The sequence below is a fragment of the Piliocolobus tephrosceles genome, chromosome 6, assembly GCF_002776525.5.
Source record: "Piliocolobus tephrosceles isolate RC106 chromosome 6, ASM277652v3, whole genome shotgun sequence".
NCBI lineage: Eukaryota > Metazoa > Chordata > Mammalia > Primates > Cercopithecidae > Piliocolobus > Piliocolobus tephrosceles.
In genome coordinates, this window is record NC_045439.1 from 12,348,829 (window position 1) to 12,374,374 (window position 25,546).

The window sequence follows — 25,546 nt, forward strand, 5'->3', positions numbered from 1 at the left end:
GCAAGGATTATTATAATATTGGAATAAAGAGTAATTGCTACAAACTAATGATTAGTGATATTCATATGTAATCATATCTATTATCTGTACCTAGTATAACTATTCTTATTTTATATATTTTATTATACTGGAACAGCTCGTGCCCTCGATCTCTTGCCTCGGCACCTGGGTGGTTTGCCGCCCACAAGGAGGCAAAGAAGAAAGCTGATCGGAGGCTTAAGAAAGGACAATTTGGCATATACAGAAACTCACGTTGCACTTCTTGTCCCCCAATAACGCATCTCCTGGATTTGCAAAAAGGTCTCTTTTCTTTGGTCCCTGTAGCCCACACAGTTCTTTGTGTGTGTGTGTGGGGGGGGGGGGGGGCACTAACTGGGTGAGTTACCACAGAGAAATTTACTAGCAGCAGCCCTTACAGGAAGAGAAGCTGGCTTTGCAAGGGGGCATGGACGCAGGCGTGAACACAGTCGTGGAAAAGGCTAGTCTGGACAGGAGTTTGAAAGCTGGCTGAGGCTAGACAGAGACTAATGTGCACAGTGCAAAAGGAAAGGACATTAGAAGGATAAATGCCATAAGAATAAGGAGAATGGTCAATGGTTTAACAACCGAGTGCAGTGTTCAGTTGCTAGTTGTGGTGCTTCAAAGGCAGACCCTGATCTGAGCGGCTTACCGGGGTGCGAGAATTTGGAGAACTGAGACAGACAGGGATCCATCCTTTTAGGCCCTGGGGAGCCTATAGTCTCTATGGAAGTAGGGGGCCGATTAATGGATTTTTTGGTGGATACTGGTGCTGATTTCTCTGTGGTAACTCACCCAATTAGCCCCCCCCCCCCACACACACACAAAGAACTATGCTACCATCATATGGGCTACAGGGGCCAAAGAGACCTTTTTGCAAATCCAGGAGATGTGTTATTGGGGGACAAGAAGTGCAGCATGAGTCTGTATACATGCCAAATTGTCCAGTGCCTTTGTTAGGGAAAGACTTACTCCAGAAACTGCACAAATTTCCTTTACACCTAAAGGGAATATGACACTGTAGTTTGGAAGGTCTAAGGCAATCGTATTGACTCAGTCTCAAGAACTGAGGAATGGCAGCTCTATGAATTGTGTACCAGGAGGCTGCCAGAGCCGGACCTACACAACATGTGGGGAATGCTTTTCAAGGTACCAGGTGTATAGGCTGAGGACAACGCTCCTGGACTTGCTGCAAACAGACCCCTGGTGGTAGCAGAGCTTAACCCTCATGCTGCCCTAGTACAAGTCCATCAATACCCCCTACCCGGAGAGGCAACTGATGGCATAACAAAACATTTAAATCGACTCCATGAATATAGGATTATAGTGAAATCCAAGTCCTCCTGGAATACTCCCCTGCTGTCTGTGTGCAAGCCAAATGGTGAATACAGGCCAGGGCAGGCTCAGAAGTGCACGCAAGGAGGCTGCATGTGCACTGCCCACCCCAGTTACAAGGCGGCACATCAGGGAATTTCTACGTGTAGCGGGATTCGGCCAAATCTGGATTCTACCAAATCTGGATTCCAAACTTCTTCCTTACAGCAAGGCCCTTATATGAGGCTCCCAAAGGAAAAGAAAGAGAGCCTCTCCTATGGGAAAAGGAACAGGAAAAGGCCTTCAAAGATATAAAGGAAGCCCTCATCCAAGTCCCGGTGCTAGGGTTGCCAGATGTAAAAAGCCCTTCTTTTTGTATGTGGATAAATGAAAGGGAATGGCGGCAGTCAAAGTCTTAACTCAGTTGTTGGGCTCTTGGTATCGGCTGGTAGCATATTTATCCAAACGACTGGACTTGGTGGCCTTAGGTTGGCCCCACCGCCTCAGGGCGTTGGCAGCTACTGCAATCCTTAGAGAAGATGCCAACAAGCTAGCCCTAGGTCAGAAGTTAATAGTTTGGGTGCCACATGCTGTAGTCACCTTAATGGAGCAAAGAGGACATCGACCGCTGTCCAACTCTAGAATGCTAAAGTATCAAGGGCTTCTGTGTGAAAATCCCCAGACAACACTGGAGACTGTAAATAACTTGAACTCAACTACCCTGCTGCCTGTGGAAGAACCCGATTGGAAGGACGGTAGGTTGCCTCACTGCTGACAGCACCTTCCCCATTGTTGCATAAATACGGGGGACGAAGTGTTCTCGAGCCGGGAAGATCTCAGAGACAACCCCTTGGAGAGCCCAAATGTTGAATACTGATGGTAGCAGTTTCATAACAGATGGGGTGTGATAGGCAGGGTATGCAGTAGTGACCCAACACTCGATAGTCGAGGCTCAAGCCTTACCTTCTGGGACTTCCACTCAAAAGGCTGAATTAATAGCATTAACCAGAGCACTGTTATTGGCCAAGAGGAAGAAAGTAAACATATATACTGATTCAAGATATGCTTTTGCAACCCTGCACACCCTTGGGGCAATATACAAAGAGAGAAGACTTTTCACTACTAAAGGAAAAAAAAAAAAAAAAAAGAGAGGAAATTTTGCAATTATTAGAAGCCACATGGGCTCCAGAGAAGGTGGCTGTCATCCATTGCAAAGGACACCAAATCGGGAAAAGCTATGAGGCACAGAGCAACAAAAAGGCAGACCGAGAGGCTTGGCAGGCAGTAATGTGCAAGGCTTGACCTGAAGAAAGAACACTAGCAATACCTCTCCTTATAGAGCCTTCTTTCTCAGAGGTACCCAATTACTCTTCAAGCAAAAAAGCTTGGTTTGGTCAGGAAACAGAAAAATATATTAAATACGGATGGTGGTTGTTCTCTGATGGGAGGCTAGCTGTCCCAGAAAGAATAGCCCCAAGGTTTGTGAAGCAGATCCATCAAGGAACACACATTGGGAGGACGGCCCTAGAAACTTTGATAGGTTAGCATTTCTATGTGCCATGGCTCTCTGCCATCACCCGTGCTATTTATGAACAATGTCTATCCTGTACCCAGAATAATCCAAGACAAGGACCTACTCGACCCCCAGGAATACAGGAAGTGGGAGCTGTGCCTTATGAGAACCTGCTTATAGACTTTACTGAGTTGCCTCGAGCAGGAGGTCACCGGTATATGCTAGTGTTTGTTTGCACCTACTCGGGGTGGGTTGAGGCCTTCCCCACCAGAACTGCAAAGGCACGAGAGGTGACAAAGGTGCTACTAAAAGATATCATACCAAGATTTGGGGCATTTGTGGCAGAAGTTGTACAACAGCTGACTCAACTTTTAAAGATCAAATGGAAACTGCACACAGCCTACAGACCACAGAGTTCAGGGAAGGTGGAACGGAGGAACTGGATACTCAAACAGCTACTAAAAAATTGTGTCAAGAAACTCATCAAAGGTAGGATCAGGTCTTGCCCATGGTCCTCCTCTGAATCAGGTGCACCTCCACCAAACAAACTGGGTATTCGCCCTGTGAGATTTTATTAGACCAGCCACCTTCCCCCATCATAAGACAGATTAAAGGTAATCTCTGTAAACTAGAGGAACTAACTTTAAGAAGGCAAATGCAGATTTTAAGTATGGCTATGTAAAAATGCATGGCTAGGTATAGAAAAATGCCTGTAAGTCTAATAGACCCAGTACACCCTTTCAACCCTAAGGATTTTGTTTAAGATAAAAAATGGAATCCAACCACTCTAGGACCCACACACGATAGGCCTCATATTGTAATTATGTCTACTTCCACTGCTGTTAAAGTTTCAGGTGTCACACCTTAGATTCACCATAGCCAGCTGAAACCAGTGGCAGCAGTGATTCCCGACAATAACCAGTGGATTAACCAACAAGACCCAGATCACGCCATCTGAATAGTCCTACGGCAAAACCCAACTACCGGTAAGAAGGACAATTGCCCTGCTCTGACCACACTGGAGGCTGGTCAGTCTACGCATGGCTGAAGCTTGAGGATCCTGCAAGCTCTGCTCTAGTCACATCCTGGAAGCTGACTAGTCAACGCACAACCGAAGCTAAGAGGACCATCTCCGGATAAGTAAATGTGAATACAATTTATATGCCTAGTTACAATTCTCTCAATACTGATTGTTCTGTTGTTATCATTGCAAATGGTGCAAATGTGTATGCCCAGAGGGAGGTTTGCACGCCCTGTGTAGTATAATATAAGCATGTTTCTACTACATACACTGATGTTGTTACCATTTCTGCCTATGCTAGAAAGTGAGAATTCTTTAGAAAGATGTCCACACTGTGTACATACTACCTGGGTAAGGAATACTGTAGTCAAAACTCTACTGTACCGTACTTACTATAAATGTACAGGAACCAAGTTAAAAACCTACACATACAACCAGAAACAGTCTGCAATAGTTTAACACAAGACAGGTTTAGCAGGGACAGCCCTAAACATCTGTATGGAGAACCACAAATCGGATGCCCAGACTGTAACATTCAGTGGTCAACGCTAACACAGCTCCAATATTTATATTCAGGAAGGACTGCTCTGCAAAGTAGTATGTCAACCAAACCAAACTGTAAGACAAGAACATGCAATCCTCTAAATGTTACTATCTTAAAGCCAGAGCTACCTTTTTGGTGTACAGGATAGACATCACTACTACGAGTTGATAGACAAGGAGCAGGCCTTGGAGTTCCACTACTAATTGTCAAAAAGACTAGAAGGAAGCAACTGTGTCCAACCCCGCAATTCCGAGTCCATAAGTCATTCTACAAGCATTTTGATCAGTCAGTGCCTGAGCTTTCCCATCAACCAAAAACTTATTTGCTCAACTAGCTGAAAACCTAGCTGGCAGCTTAGAAATTTCCTCATGCTATGTATGTGGAAGAACTAATATAAAGGACCAGTGACCATGGGGGGCTAAGAAATTAATGCCACAAGATAACTTCACTTCACCTAACCCTGCCAGTAAACCAACAGCCTCAGCCAGTGTCTGGTTGTTAAAAATCTCCATAATTGGAAAATACTGTATCGCCCATTGGGGAAAGGCTTTCACAGAGGCAGCAGGACAAACAACCTGTCTAGGGCAACAGTATTATGATGAGACTAAAACAAAACTCTATGGAGAAACACTCAGAAGACTCCTACTTAGCAGATCCAAACCCTTTCTCTCGATTCTCTACTCTAAGCCACTCTTGGTATCAGCTGGAGGCTCCAAATGCTTGGAAAGCGCCCTCTGGCCTATACTGAATCTGTGGAGCATGGGCATATCAGCAACTGCCGGCTAAATGGACAAGGGCATGTGTGTTAGAAACAATCAAGCCATCCCTCTTTTCAATTCCTCTGAAGCAAGGGGAACTCTTAGGATATCCAGTTTATAAAAAAAATAAAAAAAGCATAATCACAGCTAGAATGCCCATGTTCCAGTTCAGGCTTGGTCCGGATGGTCTCCGGATTCCTTGTTTAGAAGATGGTTCTCAACCTTTGGAGGATTCAAAACCCTCATTGGTAGGTTTATTCTTGACATCTGCCTCATCCTCCCTTGCTTTTTACCCCTGTTTATTAGGAGTATTCACTCCACTATAGATGCAGGATTAACGCGGCACACTACCACAAATTTCATGGCATTAACCAAATATTAGCCGCTACCAGGAGAAGCAGCAGCTCAGCAATGTGAAGAGGTGGCAAATAGTAGTGCTTTCTATTAACACCTTTGTTATAAAAAACACCAAAGGGGGGAAATGGAACAGGAGTTAAAAGAAATTAAAAACTGTGTAAGCAAAAACTCAGTTGTATGTAAGAAAACCCAATTCCCCCCGAGGAAGAGAAAGGGCTGGAGTCCTTTAAAATTAACCGCCTGTTTTTCTTTCTGAGGCTAGTGAGTCTTATCTCTCCCTTTCCCAGGCATTGTGAAGACTCTGTTTCTCTAGCTGTGCAGCTGCAAGGTCACTAAACAGATAATCTCAAGTCGTAAAACATGTTGTTCCTTGAGAAGTAAAAAATAATGTAATGCAGGTCTCAACTGAATAGCTGTCTCTGTTTCTCGCTTCTGTAATATGCTTTCGCCTGTACAAATCTCCCCCCACCCCACGAAATGCTTAAAAGGTTGCTTGACTCTTTGTTCAGGGCTCAGTCCTTTGGATGTTAATCTGACTGGGTTAGCGCACCTAAATAATTAAATAATTCCTCCTCAACCCCTCGGTCTCTCTGATTCCTTAATTATCCCACAGCAGCATGAACATGGCTCACTGCAGCCTCGACCTGGGGTCAAGCTATCCTCCCACTTCAGCTCCTTAAGTAGCTGGGACTAAGGGTGTATGCCACCAAGCCCAGTTAATTTTTGTATTTTTTGTAGAGATGGGGTTTCACCATGTCACCTTGGCTGATCTTGAACTCCTGAGCTCAAGCGATCTACCCGCCTGGGCCTCCCAAAGTGCTGGAATTACAGGTGTGAGCCACTGCACTTCGTTAACGTTATGGAGCTCCGAGTCAGGTCTGAGCTCTGTAACATTAGCTGTATGACTCTGGCAAATTAATCGTCCTGCGTCTGTTTTCTCATCTGTAAAAGAAGAATAACGTTAAAATAGTTCATTTTAACTATTTTTTAAAATTAGAATATTGAGAAGAAGGAAAAAAATACCTATGTTCCCACTACTATAAAGGAACCTTTGCCATCATTTTGCTCTTGGTTGGCATCTCCCCCTCCCCCATTTTTAAAAATGAAAATGGACTCTATTTCTTTCCTTCTTTCTTTTTCTTTTTTTAAAGATGATGTCTTGCTATGTTGCCCATGCTGGACTCATATTCCAGAGCCCAAGCGATCCTCCCTCTTCAGCCTCCTAGATGGCTGGGACTACAGGGATGTGCCACCATACCTGGCTTAAACCAATTTCTTTTTTAATTCATAATTTTAAATCAAAACAACTTACTCAACTCTTTATTTTGAAAAGTTTTAAATCTCAAAAAAGTTGAAAGAATAGTACAATGAACACTCACGTACCCTTACTCTAGCACCAAGAATTCACCAATTATTAACATTTTGACTATGTCCCCCTCTGCCATAATATACTTTTCTTTTTTTCTGAAATCAGCTGATTGATTAGGGTAGTGGTTGCTGAAAGGGGAGGTGCTGTGGCAATTTCTTAAAATAACACAACAATGAAGTCTGCTGAATGGATTGATGCTTCCTTTCATGAAAGATTTCTCAGCAGCATGTGATGCTGTTTGATAGCATTTTATCCACAGTAGAATGTACAGAATTGTAGTCAATCCTCTCAAACTCTGCCACTGCTTTACCAACTAAGTTTATGAAATATTCTAAATCCTTCATTGTCATTTCAACAGTGCTCCCAACATCTTCACCAGGAATAGATTCTATCTCAAGAAACCACTTTCTTTGGTCATACATTAGAAGGAACTGCTCATCATTCAAGTTTCTCATGAGATTGCCACAATTCAGTCCTATTTTCAGGCTCCACTTGTAATCTTAGTTTTCTTGCTATTTCCAACCACATATGCAGTTACCTCCTTCACTGAAGTCTTGAACCTCTCAAAGTCATCAATGAGAACTGGAATCAACTTCTTCCAAACTCCTGTTAATTTTGATATTTTGACCTCTTCCCATGAATCACAAATGTTCTTAATGATATCTAGAATAGTTAATCCTTTCCAGAAGGTTTTCAATTTACTTTGCCCAGATCCATCAGAGGAATAACTATCTATGGCAGCCATAGCCTTACAAAATGTATCTTAAATAATAAAACTTGAAAGGCAAAATTACTTCTTGATCCATGGGCTGAAGAATGGATCTTGGTTCGCAGACATGAAAACAACATTCATCTCCATATACATCTCCATTAGAGCTCTTGGGTGACTACGCACATTTTCAATGAGCAATAATACTTTGAGAGAAATCTTTTTTCTGAGCAGTAGGCCTAAACAGTAGGCTTAAAATATTCAGTAAACCATGCTATGAACAGATGAGCTGTCATCCAGGCTTTGTTCCACTTACAGAGCACAGGCAGATTATACTTAGTGTAATTCTTAAGAGACCTAAGATTTTTAGAATGGTAAACAGGCACTGGCTTCAATTTAAAGTCACTAGCTGCATTAGCCTCTAACAAAAGAGTGAGCTTGGCCTTTGAAGCCAGACATTGACCTCTCTAGCTATGAAAGTCCTTGATGGCATCTTATTCCAATAGAAGGCTGTTCTGTCTACACTGAATACCTGTTGTTCAGTGGCCACCTTCATCAATGATCTTACCTAGATCTTGGGGATAACTTGCTGCAGCTTCTCCATCAGCACTTGCTGCCTCATCTTACACTTTTATGTTTCTGGAGACGGCGTCTTTCCTTAAACCTCATGAAATAATCTCTTCTAGCTTCAAACTTCTATAGCTTCCTCACCTCTCTCAGGCATCACAGAACAGAAGAGAATCAGGGCCTTGCTTTGGATTTGGTTTTGGTTTTAGGGGATGTTGTAGCCGGTTTTATTTTCTATCCAAACCACTAAAATTTTCTCCAAATCGGCAATAAACAGTTTCACTTTCTTATCATTCATGTGTTTATTAGAGTAAAATGTTTAATTTCCTTCAGTAACTTTTCCTTTGCATTCATAAACTGGCTTTTTTGGTGCAAACTTTCAGCCTAGCTTTCAGCCTATCTTGCCTTTTGACATGCCTTCCTCACTAAGCTTAACCATCTCTAGCTTTTGCGTTAAAGTGAGAGATGTGCGACTCTTTCTTTCACCTGAACAGTTAGAGGCCCATTGTAGGGTTATTAATTGACCTAATTTCAATACTGTTGTGTCTCAGGGAATAGAGTCCCAAGGAAAGGAAGAGAGAAAGGAGAACGGCCTGTCAGTGGATTAGTCTGAACACACACAACATTTATCAATTAAGTTTGTCGTCTTATATGGGCACAGTTCATGGCAGCCCCAAACAATTACAATACAAGGAACACTCATCACAGGTCACCTTTGTAGCAGAGTACATCTCCCTTTGATGGACGCGAACGTCCTCTTACTTTCGGGAACGTCCTACTCCGTCTACGAAGTAGCCGCACTTTCACCACTTCACTTAATAAACTTGCCTTTGCTTTGCTATGCGGACTCGCCCTGAACTCTTTCTTGCGCAAGATCCAAGAATCCTCTGTTGGGGTCTGGATCGGGACCCCTTTCTGGTAACAAAACTACACCAAAAATAAAAGAAAACTTACGTTACTGTGCGGGAGCTGACAAAGTCTCTAGTAGGAGGGAGCACACAGAATTTCACCTTCTGTGGCCTTTCCCTAAGCGGGGAGGAGCAAAGCTGGAAGAGGAGGGGCCAGCGCCTCAAGCCAGCTCTGCCATCGGCACAGCTTTGGGCCGCGAGACAGCCAATCAGGTAGCAGAGTTTGCCATAGGGGCGGGACTTCCTCCGCAGCGCGCACGAGTACGAGAGTGGAGGTCCCGCCCCGGAACTGCGGTGGCTTCTGCAGCTGAGGTACAGCGGCGGTTTCTGAGGCTCCTGACCGGCGACCAACGGAGCTGCCCTGGCGTCTCCACACTGTGAGTACCAAAACAAGCGGGGCTGGAGCCGACTCTGGAGAGGGGCTGAGGCCAGGAACCCGGGTTCCTATCGTAGGTCTCTCTGGGCCGGTGGGTTTCCGGGTCCAGAGAGGGCGGCCGCCGGCCCAAGCCGTCCGGCCGAGCTGCGTGCCATGGTCCCCGCGCCTTGGGCTCCATGTCCGGGTATCAGGGCCTGACGGCCTCGGCTTCTCGGTTTCGTGCGCGCGTTCGTGCCTGAGACAAAGCGAGAGCACCGCGCGAGACCGGCGTCACGAGGAAACAGAGGCCCTTCTACTCTGCCTGACGCTCCCCGTGTCCTCGCCCGGTTCGCGTGGCACCCCCCGCCCTCTCCTCGTTGAACCCCGCGTGTTTTTTGCTGTGGCGCGGCGGGTCCGGCGGGCACTGTGTGCGAACGTGCTCTCCTCGCCGGGCGCCATGCTCAGCGGTTTTTGACGTGCGTCACTTTTTCGTAGTGGCGTATAACGATTCTGTGGGACAAATGTCCTCGTTATTCCCATTGTGCAGACGGGGAAATAGAGACTCAGAGATGGATACGTCCACCGCAGAGCCACAGCTGACGAGTGGTGGATCCGAATTTGAACCAAGGTTTACCTTGGTCTTTTTCACGGAATCTGTTGTCTTCCTTGGGTTTTCTGGAAAGGAAAAACCTGGATTGAGTTCCACCCAAACGAGTTGGGCCTAAATGGCCATTAAGCCACTTAAAATATGATGAAAAAGCTGGATGGGTTTTAAGACGCTTGGCAAAGGAAGGGATGGTGGAGCAGGCATTTGCTCTCTCAGGCAAGGCTTGAGAAGGAAGCAAGCGCAATACGCTTAATAAAGCTCGCCCCTCCTGCCCCCACAAGAAAAACCCCTCAGATTCTTACTCTGCCTTCAGAACGGCTTATGTGTGGCAGGCTTCATCCTCCGTGCTTTACATAATTTCCTTTATTTACATAAAATATACAACTTAGATATTGTTAGGTACTCTCCCCCCTTTTTATAGATGAGAGCACTGAAGTTCAGAGAGGAGTGGGTGGCACTATCCAAGGTCACACACGCAGTAAGTGTTGGATTTGGAATTCAAACCAGGTCTAGCTCGTACGTCTTTGTTCCATCACATGCGTACCCTGTGTTCCAGGCAAAGCTCTCTGTTCTGTGGTATTTCCTCCTTTGTTCTTCTCTAGGTGGGAGCAACTGTGTGATAGCCATCTTTGTATCCTCAGTTCTTTGTAGGGTCTAGTTGCTTAGAAAATATTTGTTGCATCAGAACCCTCTGCTTCTCAGACACCAACCTAATAGAACATGTATTTCCTTTTCAGCAACCATGAAGTTGAAGGACACAAAATCAAGGCCGAAGCCATCAAACTATGGCAAATTTCAGACAAAGGGAATCAAAGTTGTGGGAAAATGGAAGGAAGTGAAGATTGACCCAAATATGTTTGCAGATGGACAGATGGATGATTTGGTATGCTTTGAGGAATTGACAGATTACCAGTTGGTCTCTCCTGCCAAGAATCCCTCCAGTCTCTTCTCAAAGGAGGCACCCAAGAGAAAGTCACAAGCTGTTTCAGAAGAAGAGGAGGAGGGAGAGTCTAGCTCACCAAAGAAAAAGATCAAGTTGAAGAAAAGTAAAAATGTAGCAACTGAAGGAACCAGTACCCAGAAAGAGGTTGAAGTCAAAGATTCTGAGCTGGAGGCCCAGGGAGATGGCATGGTTTGTGATGATCCGGAGGCTGGAGAGAAGACATCAGAAAACCTGGTCCAAACTGCTCCAAAAAAGAAGAAAAATAAAGGGAAAAAAGGGTTGGAGCCTTCTCAGAGCACTGCTGTTAAGGTGCCCAAAAAAGTGAAGACATGGATTCCTGAAGTTCATGATCAGAAGGCAGATGTGTCAGCTTGGAAGGACCTGTTTGTTCCCAGGCCGGTTCTCCGAGCACTCAGCTTTCTAGGCTTCTCTGCACCTACACCGATCCAAGCCCTGACCTTGGCACCTGCCATTCGTGACAGACTGGACATCCTTGGGGCTGCTGAGACAGGTAAGGGCAACTCCGGCCAAGGCAGGATTGCTTCTGGATTGAGCCCATAGCTACTAATAAGCCAGATAATTGGGAGAGAGAAGAATGTTGAGAACATAACCACAAAAGCAACGCTGAATAAAGGTGTTTAGAAGTCAGCCCCCTCTGGTTTGAAATATGCTCTTCCTGAATGGTACCCTAGCCATCACTTTTATCTCTCTCAGCTCTGTAGACCCCATTATCAACCAAATGGAGATGACAGTTTCTACCTCTTGCATTGCTGTGAGGGTTAAATGCTACAGTAAGCTAAAGCTTACACTGTACATTGGAAGTGGTCTGCAAATGATAGTTTCTCCTGTTCTTGAGCCTTTTCTGAATGACTCATAGGGGTGAGGTAAGGCTAAGATCAGCCCTCTGGAGAGGTAGATCTTCATGAGTATAAGGAAGAACTGTCTAATTCTCAGGAGTTGTGCAAAGGTGAAAAGGGTTGCTGCTTTGGGAGTTGATGAGTTTCTTGTCATTGGAAGGATTTGAGTGTGGTGGATAGTCATTGGGTGGATTTTGTAAACAGATTCAGCTATGAAGTGACTGTTTAGGACTAGGCTGTGTGAGGTTCCTGCAAGACTTTTGGAAGCAATGACAGGTTGGCTTTGCTGGATAACTAAACTACTGACTTGGGGGAGGAACTAGTACTGCCTGGAACTTTTAGTCTGTTTAGACCAGCAGTGTCGATTAGAAATACATACAGTCATCTCTTGATATCCATGGAGGATTGGTTCCAGGACCTCCCTTGGATACCAAAATCCAGGGATGCTCAAGTCTCTGATACAAAATGGTGTAGTGCTTGCGTATAAGCTATGCACATCCTCCTGTATATTTTAAATCATCTCTAAATTACTTACAATACCTCATACAATGTAGGTCTTATGTAAATTGTTACACCGTATTGTTTAGGTAATAATGACAAGAAAAGTCTGTACAGTGTTTAGTACAGATACAGTTTTTTTTTTTTACCCCCGAATATTGTCGATCCCCAAGATGCAGAACCCACGGTTACAGAACGGTGATTGTATAATGTAAAACACGTGTAATTTAAAATTTACTAGGAGCCACATTTTTTAAAAGTTAAAAAAACTAGTGAGATATTTTACATTTTCTTACTAAATTTTTAAGTAATAAATTACTTAAATTTTTAAACAATTTTAAAATTTTAATTTTTAGTAATAAATTACTAAACTTGCAGCACGTGTCAGTTTAGAGTAACTACATTTTAAGTGTTCAGTAGACACATTGTGCTTTGGGTTTCTGGAACAATGGTCAGGAAACTCTTGATGAGGTTCTGTGACAGTCATATAGGTGGAAGAGTGAGGAACCCACAGGAAAGGGGAATGGAGATTATAACTTAGAACATTTACTGAGCATTTAAGATGTGTCATGCACTGTGTTAAGTGCTTTATGTTGATGAGGTCGGTTGTCACAACCACCCTGAGGTAAGTACTATTATTCCGATGTTACAGATGAGAAAACTCAACCTCACAGAGCATAGACAGCTTCCCTAAAATTACACGACTGAAATGGTAGTGTCTGGATTCCAGGCTAGTTCTGTGTGTTGTTAAGCATTCTGCTACACTGCTTTGATAGGTGCAGCAGAGTCCTGAAAGTAAGTCCCTGGAAGGCAGAAACAAGGTTTATGTGAGCCATTGTGGCCAGAGATTGACACTTGGATTTATACCACAGTTCCTGTCAGGTTGTAAATCTACAAGTCCAGAATTGAAAACGACTTGGATAAGTCATCCATTTGGGGCTGTGAACAGACCATTGCCCGTGCAATAACGAATAGACCCTTAAACAATGTGGGGATTAGGGGCACCGGTCCCCCATGCAGTCAAAAATCCATGTATAATTTTGAACTCCCCCCAAACTTAAAATAGCCTATTTTTGGCTGGATGCCTTACAGAAAACATAAGTAGTCTATTAGCACATATTTTGTATTATATACTGTATTTTTACAGTAACATAAACTAGAGAAAAACTTACTAAAATCGTAAGGAACAGAAAATATATTTGCTATTCATTAAATGGAAGTGGATCATCATAAATGTGTTCATCTTCATCTTTACTGTGAGTAGGCCGAGTAGAAAGAGGAGGGGTTGGTCTTGCTGTCTCAGGGGTGGCTGAGGTGGAAGAAATTGTGTGTATCAGTGGCCCCCCACATTCAAATTTGTGTTCAAGGGTCAACTGTATATCCATTACCCCCAGAAAGATGCTCTGGTTTTTTTTGTAATCCCTCCCTCCCTCAGTTCTTGTTCCTCCTCAGGCAACCACTGATAGGCTTTCTTAGGCTTTCTATCACTATAAATTAATTTGCATTTTTTTCTTTCTCTCTCTCACTCACACACACACACTCACCCACTCACTCTCACTCTCTTCTCTCTCTCCTTTTTTTTTTTTTGGAGACGGAGTCTCACTCTGTCACCCAGGCTGGAGTGCAGTGGTGCAATCTCGGCTCACCCCTCCTGAGTAGCTGTGCCCGCCACCATGCCCGGCTAATTTTTTTTCATATTTTTTGTAGAGATGAGGTTTCACCATGTTGGCCAGGCTAGTGGTGAATTCCTGACCTCGTGATCCACCCACCTCAGCCTCCCAAAGTGCTGAGATTACAGGCGTGAGCCGCCAGGCCCGGCCCTATACTCAATCTTTAATTTTATTTTAGACTTTTAAAATTTTAGTATTATTTCCTTGTCATTTGAATTTGCATTTCCCTAGTGACTTGCAGTGTTGAGTATTTTAGCATATGCTTATTTGTCTATTCAATTATTTTACCCATTTTAAAATTGGGATATTCTGTTGTAGAGTTTTGTGGTTCATTGTGTATTCTAGATACATGTCCTTTATCAAATGTGAGATTTGCAAATTTTTCTCCCAGTTTGTGGCTCACCTTTTCATTCTCTTAACAGTGTTTTTCAAAGCGCAGAAGGTTTTATTTTTATGAAATCCAAATTAGCCTTGGCTTTTATGAATTTATGCTTTTGGTGCCTTTGGTGTTTTATCTAAGAACCCTTTGCCTAACTCAAGATCACAAAGATTTGTCCTGTGTTTTGTTCTAGAAGTGTTAATAGACTTAGGTTTTATGTTTTGGTCTCCAATCCTTATTGAGTTAACTTTTATTTAGAGTGAGAAGTATGGATCAAAGTTTGTGGATTTTTCCGCATATGGCTGTCTAATTATTTCAGCACAATTAGTTGAAAAACTATTATTTCTCCACTGAGTTGACTTTGCGTCTTTGTTGAAAGTCTGTGACCATATAGGTGTGGGTCTTCCTCTGGAGTCTTTGTTTTCCGTTGATCTGCTTGTCTAGTCTTTATGTCAGTTTCTTACTCTCTTGGTTATACTAGCTTTATAGTAAGTCTTAAAATTAGGTAGTATAAGTCCTGTTTGTTCTTTTTAAAAGTTATTTTGACTGTTGTAGGCATTTGCCCTCCCATATGGATTTTAGAATCCGTTTAATCAATTTCTACAAAAAAAGGAAGCTGATATTTGGATTGGGATTCTGTTGATTACAGAGCAAATTGAAGATTAATGACATCTTAACAATATTGAATTTTCCAGTCTATGATATAGTATCTCTCCATTTCTTTGGGTCTTTAACTTTTCTCAGCAATGTTTTATAATTTTCAGTATATAGATTTTTCACATCTTATGTTAGATTTATCCTTAAGCATTTTGTATTTTTGATTCTATTGTAAATGGTAATTTAAAATTTTTTATTTCCAATTGTTTGTTGCTAATAAGTAGAAATGTGATGGATTTTTGTATATTGATCTTGTGTCCTGCAACTTAGTACCACCAAGTAGTTTTCTGAGGATTCCACAGCATTTTCTGCAAAGATGATGATTATCCTGTCTTGGATGTCTTTTGTTTTTCTTGTTGTATTGCAGTGGCTAACACCTTTAGCAGAATTTTGAATTGTAGTGGTAAAGTGGGCATTATTGCTTTGTTTTTGATCTTTCGGGGAAAACATTTAGTCTTTCACCATTAAGTATGATCTTAGCTGTAGGTTTTTTGTAGATGCTTTTTATCACGTTGAGGAAGTTTGCTTTGATTTCTCATTTGCTGGAAGGTTTTATCAGGGATGGATGTTGGATATTTTTCAAATGGTTTTTTACTGCATATATTGAAATACGTGGTTTTTCATTTTTAGTCTGTCAGTATGGTGAATGACATTTTCAAATATGAAATTAGACTGACATTCCTGGGATAAACTGAACTTGGTCACAATATACCATTGTATTTATATATTGTTGGATTTGATTTGCTAAAATTTTGTTGAGAATTTTTGAATTTAGGTTCATGGGATATTTGTAGTTTTCTTGTAATGTTTTTGGTGTTGGAATCAGTAATATAGCTTCAGAATGATTTCTGAAGTATTCTGTTCAGTTTTCTGAAATAATTTATATAGGATTGACATTTTATTCCCAACTTAAATGTTTGGTAGAATTCATCTGGGCCAGCACTTGTCTTTGTAGGAAGATTTTTGGCTACAAATTTACTTTGTTTAATAGATTAGAGATATTTGTGTTACTTATTTTTTTTTCTTTTTCTTTCTTTTTTTTTTTTTTTTTGAGATGGAGTCTTGCTTGTTGCCCAGGCTGGAGTGCAGTGGCGCGATCTTGGCTCACTGCAGGCTCTGCCTCCCGGTTTCACGCCATTCTCTTGCCCCAGCTTCCCAAGTAGCTGGGACTACAGGCACCCGCCACTACGCCTGGCTAATTTTTTGTATTTTTAGTAGAGACAGAGTGTCACTGTGTTAGCCAGGGTGGTCTGGATTACCTGACCTTGTGATCCGCCTGCCTCAGCCTCCTAAAGTGCTGGGATTACAGGTATGAGCCTCCACGCCTGGCCACTTATTTTTTTCTTGAGTGACAATTTTCTACTTGCAATTCTATTAGTTTTTGTTTCATGTATTCTGACGATCAGTTTATGTGAATAAATGTTTTATGGATTAAAACATTAGATTGTTGTTATATCCTCTAAATGAATTGGCTTCTTATCATTATGAAATGGCCCTCTTTCTCCTTGGTAATATTTTTTGTTCTAAAATGTACTTTGATATTGATGCAGCCAGTTCAGCTTTATTGATTAATGTTAGCATGGTGTGTGTTTTTCCATAGTATTACTTTCCCTTATTTATATCTTTATATTTAATGTGAATTTCTTATAGGCAGCATATAAATGGGTCTTGCTGTTGAATCAGACAATTTCTGTCTTTCAGTTGAATTATTGAATCCAGGCATGGTCGCTCACATCTGTAATACCAGCACTTTGGGAGGCCAAGGCAGATGGATCACTTGAGGCCAGGAATTCGAGACCAGCCTGGCCAACATGGCGAAACTGTCTCTACTAAAAATACAAAAAAATAGCTGGGCGTGGTGGCGTGTGCCTGTAGTCCCAGCTACTTGGGGGGCTGAGCCACAAGAATTGCTTGAACCCAGGGAGTAGAGGTTGCAGCGAGCTGAGATCATGCCACTGTACTCCATCCTTGGTGACGGAGTGCGACTCTTATCTCAAAAAAAAAAAAAAAAATTATCGAGTTATTGAAATTATTTATGTTTAATGATTATTTGTAATGGCTGGGTTTATGTATTTGTTTTTTGACTGATAGCAAGCCTGATTTATTTTTTTCACATTTCTGTTTTTTAAAATTTTCCTTTTCTGTGTTTCAATGTTTATTTTTAAAATTTATTTTTCCATAAGTTACTGGGGTACAGGTGGTATTTGGTTACATGGGCAAGTTTTTTTGTTTGTTTTTTTTTTTGAGACAGAGTCTTGCTCTATCACCCTGGCTGGAGTGCAACAGTGCGATCTTGGATCACTGCAACCTCCATCTTCCGGGATCAAGCCATCTTCCTTCCTCAGCCTCCCAAGTAGCTGAACTACAGGCATGTGCCACCATGCCAGGCTAATTTTTGTATTTTTGGTAGAGACAGGGTTTCACCATGTTGGCCAGGCTGGTCTTGAACTCCTGAACTCAAGTGATCTGCCCGCCTCGGCCTCCAAAGTTTAGGATTACAGACGTGAGCCACCATGCCAGTTTAGTGGTGATTTGTGAGATTTTCGTGCACTTACCACCCGAGCAATATACACTGCACCATATTTGTAGTCTTTCATCCCTCGCCCCCCTTTCATTCCTCCCCGCAAGTACCCGGAGTCTGTTGTATCATTCTTAATGCTTTTGTGTCCTCATAACTTAGTCCTGCATATCAGTGATAACTAGGATGTTTGGTTTTTCCATTCCTGAGTTACCTCGCTTAGAATAATAGTCTCCAGTCTCATCCAGGTCACTGCAGATGCTGTTAATCCGTTCCTTTTTATGGCTGCGTAGTATTCCATCCTAAATATAGCACAGTTTCTTTATCTACTCGTTGATTGATGGGCATTTGGGTTTGTTCCACAGTTTTGCAATTGTGAATTGTGCTGTTATAAACATATGTGTGCAAGTATCTTTTTCGTATAATGACTCCTTTTCCTCTGGGTAGATACCCAGTGGTGGGATTGCTGGATCAAATGGTAGCTCTCCTTTTAATTCTTTGAGGAATCTCCACACTGTTTTCCATAATGGCTATACTAGTTTACTTTCCCACCAGGACGTAAAAGTGTTCCTTGTTTACCACATCCATGCCAACATCTGTTTTTTTTTTTTTTGAGTCAGAGTTTCGCTCTTGTTGCCCAGGCTGGAGTGCAGTGATGCAATCCCGGCTCACTGCAACCTCTGCCTCCTGGATTCAAGCGGTTCTCCTGCCTTGGCCTCCCGAGTAGCTGAGATTACAGGTGTGCGCCACCATGCCTGGCTAATTTTGTATTTTTAGTAGAGACGTGGTTTCTCCATGTTGGTCAGGCTAGTCTCGAACTCCCGACCTCATGTTATCTGCCCGTCTCAGCCTCCCAAAGTGCTGGGATTACAGGCATGAGCCACTGCACCCGGCATTCATTCATTCATTCATTCAAGTCAAAGGCTTACTCTTTTGCCCAGGCTGGAGTGCAGTGGCACAATCTTGGCTCACTGCCACCTCCACCTTCCGGGTTCAAGCGATTCTCCCGCTTCAGCCTCCTTAGTAGCTGGGATTACAGGTGCCTGTCACCATGCCCGACTAATTTTTGTATTTTTAGTAGAGATGGGGTTTCATCATGTTGGCCAGGCTGGTCTCGAACTCCTGACCTCAGGTGATCTGCCCACCTCACCCTCCCGAAGTGCTGGGATTACAGGCGTGAGCCACCGTGCCTGGCTGCCAACATCTACTGTTTTTTGATTTTCTGATTATGGCCATTCTTGCAAGAGTAAGGTGGTATCGCATTGTGGTTTTGCTTTGCATTTCCCTGATCATTAGTGATGTTGAGCATTTTTTCATATGTTTGTTGGCCATTTGTATATCTTCTTTTGAGAATTGTCTATTTATGTCCTTAGCCCACTTTTTGATGGGATTGTTTTTTTCTTACTGATTTGTTTGAGTTTGCTGTAGATTCTGGATATTAGTTCTTTGTCAGATGTATAGATTGTGAAGATTTTCTTGCACTCTGTGGGTTGTCTTGTTTAGTTTGCTGACTGTTCCTTTTGCTGTACAAAAGCTCTTTAGTTTAATTAGGTCCCAGATATTTATCTTTGTTTTTATTGCATTTACATTTGGGTTCTTGGGCAGGAAATCCTTGTCTAAGCCAATGTCCAGAAGGGTTTGTCCAGTGTTACTTTCTGGAATTTATATAGTTTCAGATCTTAGGTTTAAGTTCTTAATCCATCTTGACTGGATTTTTGTATAAGGTGAGAGATGAGGATCCAGTTTCATTCTCCTATAGGTGGCTAACTAGTTATCCCAGCACCATTTGTTGAAAAGGGTGTCTTTTCCCCACTTTATGTTTTTGTTTGCTTTGTCGAAGATCAGTTGGCTGTAAGTATTTAGGTTTATTTTTGGGTTCTCTGTTCTATTGGTCTCTGTGCCTATTTTTATACCAGTATCACTCTGTTTTGGTGACTATGGCCTTATAGTGTAGTTTGAAATCAGGTAGTGTGATGCCTACAGATTTGTTCTTTTTGCTTAGTCTTGTTTTGGCTATGCAAGCTCTTTTTCAGTTCCATATGAATTTTAGAATTGTTTTTTCTAATTCTGTAAAGAATGATGGTGTTATTTTGATGGTATTGCATTGAATTTGTAGATTGCTTTTGGCAATAGAGTCATTTTCACAATATTGATTTTACCCATCCATGAGCATGGGATGTGTTTCTATTCGTTTCTGTCATCTATGATTTCTTTCAGCAGTGTTTTGTAGTTTTCCTTGTGGAGGTCTTTTGACTCCTTTGTTACATTCCTAAGCATTTTTTTTTTTTTTTTTTTTTTGCAACTATTTTAAAAGGGATCGAGTTCTTGATTTGATTCTCCACTTGGTTGCTGTTGATGTATAGAAGAGCTACTGATTTGTGTACATTAATCTTGTATCCGGAAACTTTGCAGAATTATCAGTTCTAGGAGCTTTCTGGAGGAGTCCTTAGGATTTTCAAGGTAAACGATCATATCGTCAGCAAACAGTGCCAGTTTGACTTCCTCTTTACTGATTTGGATGCCCTTTATTTTTTTCTCTTGTCTGATTGCTCTGGCTAGGACTTCTAGGATAGTGTTGAAGAGGAGTGGTGAGAGTGGGCATCCTTGTCTTGTTCCAGTTCTCAGAGGGAATGCTTTCAACTTTTTCCCATTCAGTATTATGTTGGCTGTGGGTTTGTCGTAGAAGGCTTTTATTACATTAAGGTGTGTTGCTTGTATACCGATTTTGCTGAGAGTTTTAATTGTAAAGGGATGCTGGATTTTGTCTGATGCTTTTTCTGCATCCATTGGGATCATGTGATTTTGGTTTTTAACTCCGCTTATGTGGTATAACACATTTATTGACTTGCAGATGTTAAACCATCCCCGCATCCCTGGCATGAAACCCACTTGATCACGGTGGATTAACTTTTTGATATGTTACTGAATTTGGTTAGCTAGTATTTTGTTAAGGATTTTAGGATATATGTTCATCAGGGATATCGGTCTGTAGTTTTCTTTTTTGGTTGTGTCCTTTCCTGGTTTTGGTATTAGGGTGATGCTGGCTTCGTAGAATGAATTAGGGAGGGTTCCTTCTTTCTCTATCTCGTAGAATAGTGTCAAAAGGATTGGGAACAGTTCTTTGAATGTCTGGTAGAATTCTACTGCAAAGCCTTCTGGTGCTGGACTTTTTTTTGTTGGTAATTTTTTAATTACCATTTTATTCTTGCTGGTTGTTATTTGTCTGTTCAGGGTATTTGATTCTTCCTGACTTAAGCTAGGAGGGTTGTTTTTTTTCCAGGAATTTATCCATCTTTTCTAGGTTTTCTGGTTTATCTGTGTGAAGGTGTTCATAGTAGCCTTGAATGATCTTTTGTAATTTCAGTAGTGTCAGTTGTAATATCTCCTGCTTCGTTTTTTAGTGAGGTTATTTTGATTTTCTCTCTTCTTTCTTGGTTAATCTTGCTAATGGTCTGTCAATTTTATTTATCTTTTCAAAGAACCAACTTTTTGTTTCATTTATCTTTTGTTTGTTTGTTTCAATTTCATTTAGTTCTGCTCTGATCTTGGTTATTTCCTTTGTTCTACTGGGTTTAGGTTTGGTTTGTTCTTGTTTCTCTAGCTCCTTGAGGTGTGACCTTAGATTGCCTGTTTGTGCTCTTTCAGACTTACTGATGTAGCCGTTTAGGGCTATGAACTTTCCTCTTAGTGCCACATTTGCTGTATCCTAGAGGTTTTGATATGTTGTGTCGTTATTGTCATTCAGTTTGAAGAATTTTTAAATTTCCATCTTGATTTCGTTTTTGACCCAATGCTCATTCAGGAGCAGGTTATTTAATTTTCATGTATTTGCATGGTTTTGAAGGTTCCTTTTAGAGTTGATTTCCAGTTTTATTCCACTGTGGTCTGAGAGAGTGCTTGATGTCATTTCACTTTTCTTAAATTTATTGAGGCTCGTTTTATGGCCTGTCGTGTGGTCTGTCTTGGAGAAAGTTACATGCACTGTTGAATAGAAGTATATTCTGCGGTTTTTGGATGAAATGTTCTGTATATATCTGTTAAATCAATTTGTTCCAAGGTGTAGTTTAAATCCATTGTTTCTTTGTTGACTTTCTGTCTTGATGACCTGTCTAGTGCTGTCAGTGGAGTATTGAAGTCCCCCACTATTAATGTGTTGCTGTCTGTATCATTTCTTAGGTCTGTTAGTAATTGTTTTGTAAATTTGTGAGCTCCAGTGTTAGGTGCATATATGTTTAGGATTGTGATATTTTCCTGTTGGCAAGGCCTTTTGCCATTATATAATGTCCCTCTTTGTCTGTTTTAAGCACTGTTGCTTTATAGTTTATTTTGTCTAATATAAGAATAGCTACCCCTGCTTGCTTTTGGTGTCCATTTGCATGAAATGCCTTTCTCCACCCCTTTACTTTAAGTTTATGTGAGAACTTATGTGTTAGATGAGTCTCCTGAAGGCAGCAGATAGTTGGTTGATGAGTTCTTATCCATTCTGCAGTTCTTTATCTTTTAAGTGGAGCATGTAGGCCATTTCCATTCAATGTTAGTATTGAAATGTGAGGTACCCTTGCGTTCATCATGCTCTTTGTTGCCTGTGTACTTTCGTTTTGTTTTTTCTTTTTGCTTTTTAACTTGTATTTCTGCATCCTGTGTGATTTTTACTTTATACTTTAAAGAGGTTGTTCTGATTTGATATATTTCCAGGGTTTGTTTCAAGATTTAGAGCTCCTTTTAGCAGTTCTTATTAGAGTGGTGTCTTGATAATGGCAAATTCTCTCAGCATTTGTTTATCTGAAAGCGGTTGTTTATTTTGTGTATCTTTCCTTCATATATGATGCTTAGTTTTGCTGGATACAAAATTCTTGGTTGAAGATTGTTTTGTTTGAGGAGGTTGAAGATAGGGCCCCAGTCCCTTCTAGCCTATAGGGTTTCTCCTGAGATGTCTGCTGTTAATCTGATAGGTTTTCCTTTATAGGTTATCTGGTGCTTCTCTGTCACAGCTCTTAAAATTCTTTCCTTCATCTTAACTTTGTATAACGTGATGATAATGTGCCTAGGCAAAGATCTTTTTGCAGTGAATTTCCCAGGTGTTCTTTGTGCTTCTGGTATTTGGATATCTAGGTCTCTAGCAAGGCTGGAGAAGTTTTCCTCAATTATTCCCCCAAATATGTTTTCCAAGCTTTTAGCATTGTCTTCTTCCTCAGGTATACCAATTATTCTTAGGTTTGGTCATTTAACATAATCCTAGACTTCTTTGAGCCTTTGTTCATTTTTTCTTATTCTTTTTCCTTTGTCTTTCTTGGATTGGGTTAATTTGAAGACCTTGTCTTTGAGCTCTGAATTTCTTCTACTTGTTCAGTTCTATTGCTGAGACTTTCCGCAGCATTTCACATTTCTAAAAGTATGTCCAGTGTTTCCTTTTTATTGTTTTCTCTTTATGTATTTCCTTGAATATTTCTCCCTCTACTTCTTTATCATTTTTTGGACTTCCTTGCATTGAGGCTTTACCTTTCTCTGGTCCCTCCCTGATTAGCTTAATAACTAACATCCTGAATTCTTTTTCAGGTAAGTCAGGGATTTCTTCTTGGTTTGGATCCATTACTGGTGAACTAGTGTGATTTTTTTTTTTTTGGTGGGGGGTGGTATTGAAGAGCCCCGTTTTGTCATATTACCAGGGTTGGTTTTCTGGTTCCTTCTCATTTGGTAGGCTCTTTCAGAGGGAAGGTCTAGGGCTGAAGGCTATTATTCAGGTTCTTTTGTTCTCTCCCCCATTTCTTACGGATGTGGCTTCCTGTGAGCCAAACTGCAGTGATTGTTGTCTGTCTTCTGGGTCTAGCCACCCAGCAAGTCTACCCGGCTCTGGGCTAATACTGGGGGTTGTCTGCACAGAGTCCTGTGATGTTAACCGTCTGTGGGGATCTCAGCCATGGATACCAGTGCCTGCTCCGGTGGAGATGCGGAGGGTGCATTGGACTCTGTGAGGGTCCTTAGCTTTGGTAGTTTAATGCTCTATTTTTGTGTTGGTTGGCCTCCTGCCAGGAGGTGGCACTTTCCAGAAAGCATCAGCCATAGTGTGGAGGGGGACCAGCAGTGGGTGGGGCCCTAGAACTCCCAAGATTATATGCCCTTTGTCTTCCACTACCAAGGTGGATAGGGAAGGACCGTCAGGTGGAGGCAGGTCTATGCCTGCTCAGACTTTCCTTGGGTGGGTCTTGCTGTGGCTGTTGTGGGGATGGGGGTAAGATTCCCAGGTCACTGGAGTTGTGTACCTAGGAGGATTATGGCTGCTTCTGGTGAGTCATGCAGGTTGTCAGGGAAGTGGGGGAAAGCCGGCAGTCACAGGCCTCACCCAGCTCCCAGCTCCCTCACAAACTGTAGGGCAGGTCTCACTCCCACCATATCTTCCCCAGCAGCCCCTGTCTGTTTCCAGGGGGAGGGCTTGAAAACTTGCCCAAGGCTATCCGCTTTCCAGCCGTGAAAGAAAAGGGCTTTAGTTCTTCCCCTGCCTGTGAAGTCTGGATTCTTGCCCTCCCCCCAGGTTCTGGCCAGGAGGCTTCTGGTCCTTTTCAGATTGTTACATCAAATTGTTACAGAGTTTGGCTACAGAATGCCTTCTTTCTGTGGAGTTTTACCCCCTGCTCCTCTGGCCACCCGCCCAATGGATCCCTGTGGTGCCAGGCAGGAATGGGCTGCTTGGGGACCCAGCGAGCTCCCAGGGCCTTTCTGCTGCTTCCTCTACCGCTGTATTTCGCTCAGCTCTCTAACCTGACTCAGGTTCAGGTAAAGTCAGAAACTTCTCCCGCAAACGGACCTTTAGCTTCTCCAGTGGGGGTGTGCCTTTGGGAGAGGAGGGTCTCCCTCCTCTCCGCATTTGGGGCACTCACAGTATTTGGGGGTCTCCTGGGTCCTGTAGGAGTAGTCCGCGTCCTTCAGAGGGTCTCTGGGTCTTCTTAGGATTACTGGTTTGTTCTTGCAGTCAGTCTGGAGCTAAAACTCACAGTGCAAGCCTTCACTTACTGCTCTTTCAGGAGCTGCAATCTAGTCCTGCCTCCCATCTGCAATGATCCTGGGAGCTGCATCAATGGTTGGGTTTAAATCTGTCACTTTTCTATTAGTCCCAGCTCTTCTTCGTTTCATTCTTTGGCACTGAATTGTGTGTGTGTGTATGTGTGTGTGAATTCTGTTCAATTCAGACACTGTCTACCTAGAGTTAGTGTCATTCATTACAGGTTAAGGGCTCAGCCCACAAGGTTGCCCCCATTAATGATGCTCATCACAAATACTGGTACTTCTGATCAGCTTGGCTGCAAATTGGGTATTCCCACAACACCTTCCTCAGGTTCAACACTTTGCTATGCCTGACAGAACTCAGGGAAACACTTTACTTGCATTTAACAATTTATTATAAAAGATGTAACTGAGAAACAGCCAGATGGATGAGATGACTAGGGAAGGGTATGGGGCGGGGTTGGAAGTCAGGAGAGATAGGGCATGGAGTTTCCATCGTCCCTGGGTAGACCACCCAGGAATCTCTCCGAACTCCATTGTTGAGAGATTTTGTGGAGTTTCCATTGCATAGGCATGATTGATAATTGATTAAATCATTGCTTGTTAGTGACTGAGCTCAGTCTCCAGTCCCCTCTTCCCTCCCTGAAGTTTATTGGGGAGAGGCAGCTGAAAGTCTCACAAGGTTTTATATCAGCAACTGAGTACTATGACCAAATATTTCAACAAAAGATGCTCCTATCACTCAGAAAGTTACAAGGCTCTTAGAAGCACACTGTCAAGAACTAGGGACAGACTATAATATATATATGTATATGCATAGATACCATTTTATCTTTTTTGTTGTCTTATTAGCTTTAATTCTTACATCTTTTTAGTGATTGTTTTGGGGTTCATAGTATATATCTTTAATTTTATTATAGTTTACCTTCAAGTAATTTACTGCTTCACATACAACCTAAGAATCTTACAAGAATATATTTTTGTT

The 25,546-nt window shown here is 42.1% G+C and overlaps 2 protein-coding genes across 3 annotated transcripts in view; one reads left to right on the forward strand and one right to left on the reverse strand.

The window, feature by feature from the left end:
* LOC111538255 (interferon alpha-inducible protein 27, mitochondrial-like) overlaps positions 1-9,257 on the reverse strand; it is a 49,999-nt gene extending 40,742 nt beyond the window's left edge. For both annotated transcript variants that reach the window (XM_023205540.2, XM_023205544.2), the window contains exons 1-2: positions 9,125-9,257; positions 6,286-6,467 (exon numbers count right to left, since the gene is read on the reverse strand). The gene's annotated coding sequence lies outside the window, so the exon portion shown is untranslated. The remainder of the gene's footprint in view (positions 1-6,285; positions 6,468-9,124) is intronic.
* A 69-nt stretch (positions 9,258-9,326) lies between these two features.
* Positions 9,327-25,546, forward strand: part of DDX24 (DEAD-box helicase 24) — a 34,690-nt gene continuing 18,470 nt past the window's right edge. Inside the window, exons 1-2 of the mRNA XM_026455348.1 lie at positions 9,327-9,455; positions 10,778-11,494. Of these exons, the coding sequence (XP_026311133.1) occupies positions 10,783-11,494 (712 nt within the window). The 5' untranslated portion in view covers positions 9,327-9,455; positions 10,778-10,782. The remainder of the gene's footprint in view (positions 9,456-10,777; positions 11,495-25,546) is intronic.